At 39.1% G+C, this 13,060-nt stretch overlaps 1 protein-coding gene across 1 annotated transcript in view; it reads left to right on the forward strand.

Moving 5' to 3' along the window:
• Cntnap5 (contactin associated protein family member 5) overlaps positions 1-13,060 on the forward strand; it is a 954,245-nt gene that overhangs the window by 882,551 nt on the left and 58,634 nt on the right. Inside the window, 2 exon segments of the mRNA XM_042054039.1 lie at positions 2,751-2,881; positions 11,210-11,294. Of these exon segments, the coding sequence (XP_041909973.1) occupies positions 2,751-2,881; positions 11,210-11,294 (216 nt within the window).

Here is a 13,060-nt window from a genome sequence, read left to right on the forward strand (position 1 = left end):
TTGTTTCCCGAGAGAAACATCATGCTGAATTCTGAAGGATAGGGGAAAGGAGCCTAATGTGAAAACTTCTCACTGAAGACCCCATTGGGAAGGGATGACTGGCTAACTAGGGCTATTGCATTCTGAAGGAAACCTGTGACCATTGTAACTACCTAGTCATAGTTTTCTACACCTGACTCTAAAGTCTATTGAATAAATACATCAAGAAGTCTTCAATTTCTAAAACGTCAATTTTTTCTTATATCTGTAAAATTAAGAAAAAAGAAAAGAACTTTCTAGATGAACATGGAAGGCAGGAACTCAATCATAATGAATTTGCTTAGTAAGTCAAGCAATGTAATTCTGTTCAGCTTGACAAGGGCAATTTTTAAAATGTGAATGTGATTCTTTTGAAAAAGGAGCCTCAGCACCACATTTAATTCTAGGGGTTTTGTTTGTTTGTTTTAGTGTAAGTTTCACACTATTATTTTCAATTAAAGAGTTTTTTCATACTAATATATTCATTGTATGTTTCTGTATGAGTGCACAGTGTGCCATGCCGTGTGCGTAGAAATCGGAAAACAACTTTTCAAAGCCAGTTCTCCCCTTCTTATGTGTGGAACCCAGGGATGGAATGCAAGTAGTCAAATACTGCTGCCTGCTAAGATATCTTACTAGGTCCACATATTATTTTTTAAGTAGTATTGATAATAACTGTTGTGTAGTTCTCATGTGCAGAAAGGAATAAAGGTATAGATTTGGCTAAAGTATAAAAAAGGAAGAAAAAAGAAGATATATATATATATATATATATATATATATATATAAAATTTGAGTGTATCAACATTAAAAGAACCCACTAAAATTTTATTCAGTACTTGCTGGGGACTAGAGTGCATTCATTCTATTACAAATATTTATTTAAAGAACGTATTTGGAAAGAAGGAGATAACTGCATCCCAAAACTCATTTTTATTTTTAATTTCCATATTATAAACAGCAAATCTCTACCCAAATTCATGCAGAAAAAGTATCCCGTTTATGCACAACACTACTAATGTACACTAGAGAGAAAAATGAGACCAAGTGGGAAAAATGTGGTATGATGCATTGCTCTCAATGTGCTTCTGACCTGGCACTTAGCCTATTCTTTAGTTTGTTATATTGATAGTGCATTCCCTGTGACAGTTTGCTACCTTTGGGACTGTAAATTTAAAGTGTTTACCATTGTGTAGGCTTGAGAAAGGAGTGTGGTGATAGAGAACCCAAGGGAAGAAAGAGACAATGAATATTAACAGTCACAGAAAGAGGCAGAGTAAGGCAAAGAGCGTGCAAGCACTGGCATGATGACCAAGAATATCAGTCTTGAACACAAGCCCTGTTGTTTTCCTATGGTTGTCCACAATAAGAAAAATGAGTCTGTTGAGGAAGATAAAAGCAATGGGAAAATGTGCAGGGATGGATTAGAATCACACTTCTTGGCCCAAATTTGAGTAAATGTACTTTTCTCCATGATTCCCTCAGAATATGATACTGTAGTTTGCTCCCAGCATTTTGTGCTTCTGTGTGTACTATGGGAGAGAACTTCTGTTGTCTGGGGAAGACCCCAACTGTACATACAGTGCACATGAATCCTCATAGTGGACAGAGCAACTGAGGCCATTAGCCATGTTGAAGAGGAGAGATGGGAAAACATGCCTGGGATAAAGAAGCCAGTGAATGTTTGTCTTCCACGTCACTTTTTCTGTGTAGAGTAGCTTTCCCATTGAAAATGGACATCACACTAAATTAGCCATTCCATTTATGCTGTAACACTTTGTCTTCCTCACTTCCCCAATCCTCTCCTTTCCCCTCCCATGGAAAAAAGGCAAGGAGGAAAGTCCTTCATACACCTTTCATATACCTTCATATACTTCCTAAATTCCATTTATTTTCCATTTGTTTTGTAGCCTCTGAGGTTCAGTGGATTGATTTCCTGACCCCAGGGATAGTGAAAAGTTACTTGAAAAACACTCTCCTGGCAAAATTTGCCTTTTGTTATGAAGGTTTAGGTTGGTCACTGAACCTTAATGAGACCACACTTAAACGGGAAACATTACATTACACATCAGTGGATGGAAGCAGGTTTCTTCTTCCTCAACCTCAGAAGGAGAAGGTGGCTTTGAGAGAACCATGCCATGAGAATAAACAAGTCATGCTCATGTTTTCATATTCCAGTTACAAAAGTGGTCTGTGGCTGTGCTTGTCAAAGTGGTCCTCTTACTTCCTCTGTCTTCCCCCTCCTCCCTTTCCCCTCTTTCTTTCTTCCTTCCTTCCTTTCTTCTTTCCTTTCTTTCTTTCTTTCTTCTTTCTTTCTTTCTTTCTTTCTTCCTCTTTATCCCCTTTCTCCTTCTTTCTAGATGCTCTTGTGAGGCAGGATCTCACTCTGTAACCCAGCTGTTCTGAAATCCCAATCTTCCTGTCTCCACCTCATAAATGCTGAAATTATAGCTCTACACCACCATGATGATCTCAAACTAGACTTTTAATTTAAAATAGCACATATAGAATACAAGAAGAACAACACAGAGGCACACTCATTTTGTTTAGCAGCTATATTCAGAAATTTATATTTCAACTTTGATGAATTTATGAATTTTAAAAATCTTTAGTGCTAAGTCATTGAGACCCAAAAAACAGAAACAAATAATTCATGAACAATTTAATCCCATTTTTCTGTGTTGTGCTTGCTATTCTTAATTCTAATCCTCCCCTACTTTTTTGCTTTCAAGGAAGTTTACAAGTTCGCTATCGGCTCACCAAGGAAGAAAGTCATGTGTTCACCATCAGCACAGAGAACTTGGCCAACAGAAGGGTGCATCAGGTGAAGATGAGCCGAGAGGGGCTCGAGCTTTCTGTTCAGGTATTTCACTTCTCGTTTTTCCACTCAGCTTGCATGCCAAGCCTTCTCCCTCACACACGTCTGAACTTCTATCCCCAGCCACATTCTGTAGTATAGAGTTGCCTTAGACTCCAGTCAAGCGCTGAGCCATGCTCCTTCTTCTCACTGGTACTGTGATCAATTGGGAAATAGAAATGAAAGTTTTTGAATCCCCACCAGAGTTATTCCATCAGAATCCACTTGAGAGGAAGAGGAAGAACTGTCCATTCTGGTTGTGCTCAAGTTTAATTATGTCTTAACCATATTGAGCTAAGAAAGGGTTGCTTGCAAAGAGGAAAGTACAGAAGACTACAGCAAGGGCTACATGGGAATTGGCATAGGGTCTAAGTGGGAACAGTGGAGGACACAGGTGATGTGGAAACCCTCAGAAAGAAACAGGTCTCCTCTCTGCATCACTACTCACTTCCTAGTACAAAGTGGGCATTGACAACAAGGAAGAGCTGGCTGGGAAAAAGAAGACAGAGAAGGTTCTTAAATGATGCAACTTATGCTGGAGAGGTTGTGGGGTAAAGGGTAGACTACTGAATTGCTGGTGGGAATGCAAGCTGGTACAGCCCCTTTGGACATTAGTGTGGCAATTTCTCAGAAAATTAGGAAACAACCTTCCTCAAGACCCAGTAATACCACTTTTGGCTATATATCCAAAGGAAGTTCAACTGTGCCACAAGGATATGTACTCAGCTATGTTCATTGCAGCATTGTTTGCTATAGCCAGAACCTGAGAAAAAACCTAAATGTCCCCCAACTAAAGAATGGATGAGGAAAATGTGGTATATTTACACAGTGGAGTACTACACAGCAGAAAAATTAATGACATTTTGAATTTTGCAGGCAAAAATGGATGAAGCTAGAAAACATCATTTTTGAGTAAGGTAACCCAGACCCATATAGGCCATTATCACACGTACTCACTCATAAGTGGTTTTTAAACATATATTAAAGAAAACTAGCCCACAAATCACAATCCCAGAGAATCTAAATAACGATGAGGACTCTAATAGAGACATACATAGATCTAATCCACATGGGAAGGAGAAAAAAACAAGATCTTCTGAGTAAACTGGGAACATGGAGACTATGAGAGAGGGTTGAAGAGGAGGATAGAGGCAGGGAGGGGAGCAGAGAAAAAAATGTAGAGCTCAAAAAAATCAATAAAATAAAGAAAAAATGATTCATGTGATCACAGGCATAGCTATCTAAGAAAACAGTGTGGTAGGCTTCTCTGAAAGATTAGTGACTCTGTATAAAGAGTCAAGAGCAGATCAGGGCATATCTGAATATAAAGTTCGGACAAAGTCTAGATGAGCCCTCTTTCACCATAACCTAAAGGGAGAGTGTTTATCAGCTTAGCAATCACCATTTTGCATTGGTGCGTTTAATCCATTCATATATGTTCTCCATAATTGTCATTACAAATGCCTCTCTTCTTTTCTTTCGAGCAACAAATGCAATGACATCTGCTCTCTCAGAAGATGACTTTTCTCTCCTCCTTTGCCAACCTTGTATTCTTTTTTTTCTCATTTTTTATTAAACTTTCCACCTCCTCCCCTCCTCCTCCCCCTTCCCTCCCCTCCCTTCCACCCATACCCCACTCCCTCCCTCTCCAGGCCAAGGAGCCAGCAGGGTTCCCTTCACTATGTTAAGTCCAAGGTCCTCCCAACTCCCCCCAGGTCCAGGAAGGTGAGCAACCAAACTGACAAAGCTCACACAGAGCCTTAGAATCCAAGCCCATTGCCATTGTCCTTGGTTTCTCAGTCATCCTTCACCATCAGTCACATTCAGAGAGTCTGGTTTGGTCGCATGTTCCATCAGTCCCATTCCAACTGGACTTGGTGTTCTCCTGTTATTTCTGTCCCACCGCCTCAGTGGGTGAATGCATCTCTCATGGTCTCTCATGGTCTCTCATGGTTCTCCCTCCTTCTTCTCCACATCAGGACCATGGTAGCTCAGTCTGTTGCTGCAATTTGGGGCTCTGTCTCTATCTCCATCCATCGCCAGGTGAAGATTCTATGGTGATATGCAAGATATTCATGAGTATGACTATAGCATCTGGCCTTTTCCGGCTCCCTCTCCTCAGCTGCCCAAGGAACTAGCTGGGGGCATCTCCCTGGATACCTGGGAACCCCTCTAGAGTCAAGTCTCTTGACAACCCTAAGATGGCTCCCTCAATTGAGATATATGCTTCCCTGCTCCCATATCCACCCTTCCTATATCCCAAGCATCCCATTCCCCCAGGCTCTCCCCACCCTCCCCTTCATGCTTTTCTCTCCCCATCTCCCCTTGCCCCCATCCCAACCCACCCCCAAGTTCCCAATTTTTGCCCGGCAATCTTGTCTACTTCCAATATCCAGGAGAATAAGTATATGTTTTTCTTTGGGTTCACCTTCTTAGTATCTTCTCAAGGATCACAAATTAAATGCTCGATGTCCTTTAATTATGGCTAAAAACCGATTATGAGTGAGTACATCCCATGTTCATCTTTTTGGGTCTGGGTTACCTCACTTAGAATAGTGTTTTCTATTTCCATCCATTTGCATGCAAAATTCAAGATGGCATTGCTTTTTATCGCTGAGTAGTTTCTAATATATACATACACACACACACATACACACACACACACATACACACACATATATATACACACATATATATGTATATATATGCACATATATATATATATATATATATATATATATATATATATTCCAGAGTTTCTTCATCCATTCTTCCACTGAAGGGCATCTAGGTTGTTTCCAGGTTCTGGCTATTACAAATAATGCTGCTATGAATATAGTTGAACAAATGCTTTTGTGGTATGTTTGGGCATCTCTTGGGTAAATTCTAAAAAGTGGAATTGCTGGGTCCTATTCTTTATAAGACATATCACACATTTTCATTAGCCTAGCTCCTCCTGCCCCATCTCCTCCTACCTGGACATGAGGGCTTTCTTCCTCCCATGGCATTTGAGTGCTCAATGTCTCAAAGGTTTAGGTTTAATGCATGCCCAACTACCTGAGTCAGCTCTCATGCCCCTCTAACAAGCACAGCTCCTACAACCTCCTGTTTCCCCCCCTTTCCAGCTCCACCAAATAGCTCCCTGAAACACAAACTATGTAATTATTGAATGCTTCAGAAACAAGAAAACAAACAAGTCAACCAAGATCTCTCTGGCTCAAGGAAAGAAATCCATTTCTCTCCAGTTTTATATATTGCTAGAATTTTATCATTTTATTTTCAAATTCCTTGGAAAACTTAATATACTCCAATTTCCAAAGTGTAACTTCTGTTTCAGTTACATTATTCATTGCTGTGTGACAAAATACCTAAGAAACATGATTCTGGTTTGCAGTTGGAGAGTACAGTCTCTTATTGTGCCAGGCATATGAGGCAGCTGGTCATATTCTGTCCTCAGTATGAGAGCAGAGAGATGAATGAAGGTGTTAGCTCACTTTCTTCTTTTTACCCCTGTTTTATGTAGTGGCGACACACTTTTCTGAGGTGTATCTTTCTGCTTCAATGAATCCAATCTAGAAACTCGACCACAGACATGCCTAGAAGTTTATTTCCATGATAATTCTAAATTTCATGTAGCTAACAATCAAAATTAATTATTTCACTTTCCTTCCTCATAGTCCCACCAGAGTACACAAAATTGTACTGCTCAAAATATTAATGAAGTTGTATTTGCAGAGCCCAAAAGTGAAGTGCTTTGTGAAATATTTCAGGAGAAGTATGAACAAATGTCTACACACTCCATACAGAGAATAAACAACAAACCAAGATTGGGATGTCTCTAAGTCCAAATCAATGAACCACTAAGTTTTATTGAGATTACAAACAGGAGTGTAGATGAGTGTTTACAGGAACGGAAGTGATTTAAAAATGTGACTACAATTCAATTTAGCATAGGTGGCAACTCACTAAAGCTGGAAACCTGGCATGGACTGTACAACTTGAAGTCAGATGAAGCAACACAGTTTGGGGAACTATGGGCCTAGTCCTAGTATATCTGGTCAGTTTCAGGGCCTTCCTGAAGCCTTTGAGTTATTTACTTATTAAGCTTAATGAGCTTTCCTGTAAGATGTAATATTTTACTTCACTAGGTGTAAATGCCCACACTTTCTTACCAAGCCAAGGTTACCTGATATGGTTGTCAAGGCATAAAACCATACTTGGTTTGGAGGAGCCCCAGATAGACTGAACCTGTGACAATTTTATTGAGAGAAATAGGACTCTTTAGACCCTTGTCAGGAACTGAATATAGTTGCAATTGCCTGGATCAATACAGTTGTGCTAGCCAGGAGTCAATGACATTTCCAAGCTATACAGGATACATGTGATTAATGTCTAATACCAATTGTCCTGTTAAACATTCATGCTTTCTTGACTTCTAAGGAAAACATACAGAGAAACATAAAGGGGCCTAAAGGCTTCACTGCCTGAGGGGGTGCATCACTTTTCAGGAACAGAAGGCACCCAGTACCCCAGAAGTCACTAACTCCAACCCCCCATAATTATAATGCATGCCTTTCATAGCAGCTAGACCAGGCCAACTCCATGGTTTCCTGGACCTAAGCTTTCCTCCAATGGACGAAGGTACTACCAACCATTGGGGGCATGTCAACCTTTTTCTTGCTGACATCTGAAGCAGAGATTGCCCCCAACCTTTGGGTCTTGACTTACACATTTTTTGATCAGTCCCTGAGGTTTCTTCTGCACCATCAGTCAATCACTGCTGTCTCTTTGGGAGTCTTCTGTTATCTCTCCTACCATTCCTACCCATTTGTGCACACAGGATTCTGCTAGACTTCCTGCAGTTTTGTAGCTATAGTTACGTAATGGATTGTCTTATCCAATTATTTACTTTTTTGAGATAGGTTTTCTCTGTGCAACAGCCCTGGCTGTCTTAGAACTAGCTCTTATAGACCAGACTGGCCTTGAACTCATAGATTTCTGCTTGCCTCTGCCTCTGTCTCTGTCTCTGCCTCTGACTCTGCCTCTGCCTCTGCCTCTGCCTCTGCCTCCCAAGTCCACCACCACCACCCTGTCAATTATACACTTTTTAATGGTATATATTTCTCAATATACCAGTGTCTATATTTGTCCAGACCTTTCCTGAAGTCCTGCAACCTGTTCCCTTGATTTTCCCATTCAGTACCCCTCTGCTAGAACTCTAGAATGTAAGTGTGATAAAAATAGGAACTTAGTTTGCATTTATTATTGCCGATCTTAACAAGTAGTCCCTGCACTAGGTCTTCAGTGAACATTTGTGAACTAAAAAGCTAAATTCCACATGGCTGCAGGAGCTGTGTGATTAAAATGGATGTCACCTTGAAGACAAGTAGGATGAGTTTTGGTTTTAAGCTTGGGGGTATACTGGGTCAAGTCTCCATTTTTTAGTTATCTATGATAGTGTATGGAAAGATATGTTTAGATCGCCTTGAGTGCCACGAGACCGAAATCATCCAGATAGATTCTATGTCCTTGAAACATGCCATAGTGGGGCCATGGAGAGAGTTTCAAGGGTTGCCAGTGAGCAGCACTGGAGACCATTTTAATGTGGACTGTGTGAGGAAGAATGATTATTAGTTATTCTAATTAGATGTATGTTCAGGAATAATTACTGAATATGTTATGCAAATAATTCCTATACCCTCAGAAATTAAATCATTATCCATTATAATATTCCTGAAATGAGTAGAGGGTCACACCTTTGAGCTTGTTTGGATGGGGAATGTTGTTGCTGAACTGTGAATGGTAGAAATAGTAATGGTAACTTCCTGATTGTGTACTGTGTGTGGGTACCATGTAGAGGTCAGAGTACATCCTCAAGTCTCATTCCTGAGGAGCCACAGTTCCTCCTCAGGGTATATATATATATATATATATATATATATATATATATATACATATATACAAAGGATCTTATTGCTCTAGAAATATAGAAAGGAGGCTGTGTTGGCTCTCCTGCAAGCTCAAGAGATCTCTTTGACTTTTCCTTCCAAGTCCCAGGATGACAAACACATTACACCACTTTTTACATGGGTTGTACGGATCAAACTCGCGTCCTTAGATTCATATGGCAAACACTTCACTGATTGAGCTATCCCTACAAGCTTTGTTTGTTTATACTTTTAATGAAGCCTTGAAGGAAAACTGTGGCATGTCCTGTAGAGCATTTTACATATAACATTTTTAGCACCTTTTTTTATTTTCTGTGCTCTTCACAAATAAAAACAGGGAAGTAGAACACAGAGAGAGCAGTAAGATGTATGTGTTTGCCTTCTCGGTCTACGTATTTTCACCAATCAATTGATAGTCAATAATAAGCAGCCACTTGCTATTTGTAAAGTGCTGAAGATAGCAGAAAAGACTAGAGCAGAGACTTCATGCGTTTATCCTTAGGTCAGTTTATTGGTTCAGGAAGGCAACATGTTTGACTTTTAGACCATCCTTACCCCCTCTCAAGCAAATCTATATCTTTTTTTCTTCATCTGGATAAACCTGTTTAGAGTAAACAAACAAACACAACAAGAACAGAACGCAGGTCCCTAGTATATCCTTAGTCTCTGCTCATGCAGTAAGGAACATTTCAGGAATGCTGCCTACCTGTCAGAGAGAAAGTACAGGTGCTTATCATCCACCAATATCACAAAACTCCTCACTGTCCTTATAACCCTAATTTGAATTTTCAAATTGCCTTTTCAAGGATAGGTAGACAAGTCTGGGTACTTGAAGACATAGAGAGGGATTCCAAGTCCCAGAAACATCATGGACACAGATAACTAATATAATAATGTGTGGCTTGGCTAACTTATTCATCTTTTGTGACTTATCTGTCCCTAGGTTGATCTATGTTATAGCATTGTGAGAAGAAAGACATTTGGAAGTATGCATTTGTGTCAAGTTTCATACATTTTTTTATTAAATAAGAAATATTATGGTCTAATTCATAAAACAGTGATGTAGTATTAATCCACATATTATGGATCATAGTTTGTAGTAAAGTCACAGGATAAATGACAAGGTCAGGAGGTTCCTGAAGAGAGTCACTCTTAGCAGATGTGTATAGAAAGAAAATAATAAAGAAAGAATTGGGTGGATAGATTAGATATTAGTCCTGATCCATTTGATTTTCCCCAAGGAAAGCAAACTCACTCACCCCATTGTATTACTGTCTGTCTTTCTTTCTAGCATATGTACTAGGAAATGATGAGGATAGAATAATGTAGAAGTTCAGAGTGGAGATTGGAGGACAGGGGTCAGAGTTCAGTTGATGAAGCATTTGCCTTGTCAGTAGGAGAACTGAGTTCAGATCCCAGAAGCATTATAACAACCTAGGAGAGATGACAAGTACATACTTGTAATCTCTGAGATGTTGAGAGAGGAGATAGAGACAGGTTGATCCCTAGGAGCTTGCTAGCCAGGCACCCTAACCTATTTGATGAGGTTCTAGACCAAAAAAAGATTCTGTCTCAGAAAAAAAGTGAAAGGCACTTGAGGAATGGCACCTGAGGTTGTCCCCTGACTTTTAAGTACACAGATGTACACTCTTCCCCAAAGTAATAGAGATTGGAAGAATCTATTGGATCTGACTAGATGGAGAAAAATGGGAATAGATTTGTGGTGTAGTCCAGAAGGAGAAAGAAGGTGGGAGCAAGCCAGAATCAGTGGTATGTGAAGTCAGAGGTGATTACAAAAGGAGGACCCTAAAAATAAAGCCGTGGAGAATCCAGCAGTGACTTCTGCTGAGCCTCCAGTGTGACATAATCAGCTGTCTCTCTCATTGGTAACAACATGTGCAGCTTTCTTCGAGTATTTACCAAACTATGTTTCATGAATAAGAAGCCCTACAGTCCACACCCAAGAACTGTTCAGGGTTAGCTTGGAAAAGAAAGAGGTGGTGGCTATAGGAGTAAAGGGGGAGGAATAAGTGAAAATGTTGGGCTCCATTTATTGTGCTTTTGCAGGTAGTAGATGGGTTTCTCGGTTTACTTGCTGTCAGTGAAACACTGGGTGAAAAATTCTCAGCAGGGAGATAAATACTTGACAATAGGTCTGTAGGCTCTCCAAAGAAATAGACATCTATAAAAGATCTTATTTTACAAGGAAGAAAGAAAGGGTACTTTGTTTTGTGGAACAACTTCCATGACCCTTCAAATCTCCCTTGAAAGAAAACCCCTGAACAGAACCTACCCTGTGTGACACTGTAAACTTTTTAACAAAAGTTTTGCTTTACGCCTTATAAAAACCTGGGCTCATGCATGGTGTTGTTTTGTTTTCCTACAGGTGGACCAACAACTCTTCAGCTATAGCTTCTCCCCAGAAGTTGAGTTCAGGACAGCCAGGTCACTCGTCCTAGGCAAAGTCACAGGTCTGTTTCTCTTTCCTATACTTTTTGGTGGATGTTGTTAAAATTAATGGCTGAGTAGTCTCTGTTGCTGTGGTCAGCAACTGCAGACACTGCCCCCATTTATTGTCTTGGTACAGGCTTTGAAGCAGGATATACTAAGACACACATGTGGCAATGGTGCAGAAAACCATTCATGTCTACTGTATTAGAATGCTGGTTAATCATTATTGGTTCATTATTTGTGGTAATTGTTTTGTTGGTTAATTGTTAGTAATCAGGGAGAAAAATAATCAGGTAATAAAGTAAAATAATCAGATTTTAATTTAAATTTTATATTCATTAACTATTTTTCTAGAAAGTCAACTTTTACTTGAATTTCCATATGTGTGTGTATGTGTGTATGTGTGTGTGGGTACGCACACACACTTGAATTTCCATAAATGAAGTAGGAAAGTGAGCTGAATGAAGAATGAGGATTGAAACCTCACATTAGAAGAGTGGGTTCTCCTCTTCTTGTTCTCATACAGGTTTTGTGAAATTTCACTTTCTGTTTGAGAATATTTATTGCATGTTCAGTACTGAACTTTTCATACTTTCCTGAAAAAATGAATATTTTAAACAATATTCTATCTTTAACAATGACTTTTAGATCTTAAATTTATTTTGTTTTACAATTACTGTAGATAAGAAGCCTTTGGATGGTCACAGTTTCATCATCCTTTTGTTTTGTTTTTCTTTTAAGCTTGTATTATATTGTGTAGAACACACAGTCAAGTTTAATTTTGAGTATTGCACATGTGTACATGTATAATGTGTGATATATGCACATGTGTACACATATAATGTGTGATGTATGCAAATTTACATGTGTGACTGTGGACAAGGATGTAGCATGGGATGCTTTAGGAGTTCAACAATTTGGATGTTGACTGTTCAACCTTGTTTGAGATAGGATCTTTGGTTTTGTGCTTTGTGCACAAGTGTAGAGGATTCTGGATTATTAGTTTGCAGGGATTCTATCTTTTCCTCCCATCATTCTGTAAAAGCATTGGAATTTCAGATACATCTACCACTGAGGCTGACTTTACATGGGTTTGGGGGATTGAAACTCAGATCTTCAAGAAGTTAGCTCCAGTTTTTTCTTCTTTTTGTTTTTTTTTTTTTACTCTCTATATAATCTGGAAATCTATGTTGTACAAATTAGCAAATGCAAGTCTTTTTCAGATTTTGAAATGACGTGTACATTTGGACTTCTGCTTGACCGCCCTATTTCCCAGAAATTCAACTATTTTTGTGTTTCTATCATGTTTTCTATGGTTCTCTTGGTCTCAGTAAGATTTAGAAAACATTTACAACTTTGAGTATCTCAAGCAAGAATGAACAACTCAAGAAATCACTCTTGTGAAATTTTTTCAGCCCTCATCTCTGAGTCTCGATAGCACCTTTTGGAATGAATTCTTATAAATTCTGGGGGTCTTATTGAGGAATATGGGATGCTTGTTTGCTTAGTAATCCCCAACATGAGTCTAGTAGCTGCTCTAACTCATACAGAATGTAGATTTGCAAGGCAAAGGAATCGTTTTATGAAAAATTGGTATAGAGAATGTGTTTTGGTAACAGTGGAATAACTTAGATAGGACAAAAAATGATCATCTGTTTCTCTAGTCTTCCAGATCATTAAGAATATAACATTTCCAGAGCATAGTGTGAATGTACAATTAGTCTAGAAAATGTTGATTTCAGTTACCCAAGTGAGAGACAGATGACTCAGTCAGCATGAATGTCTT

The sequence above is a fragment of the Arvicola amphibius genome, chromosome 12, assembly GCF_903992535.2.
Source record: "Arvicola amphibius chromosome 12, mArvAmp1.2, whole genome shotgun sequence".
Classification (NCBI taxonomy): domain Eukaryota; kingdom Metazoa; phylum Chordata; class Mammalia; order Rodentia; family Cricetidae; genus Arvicola; species Arvicola amphibius.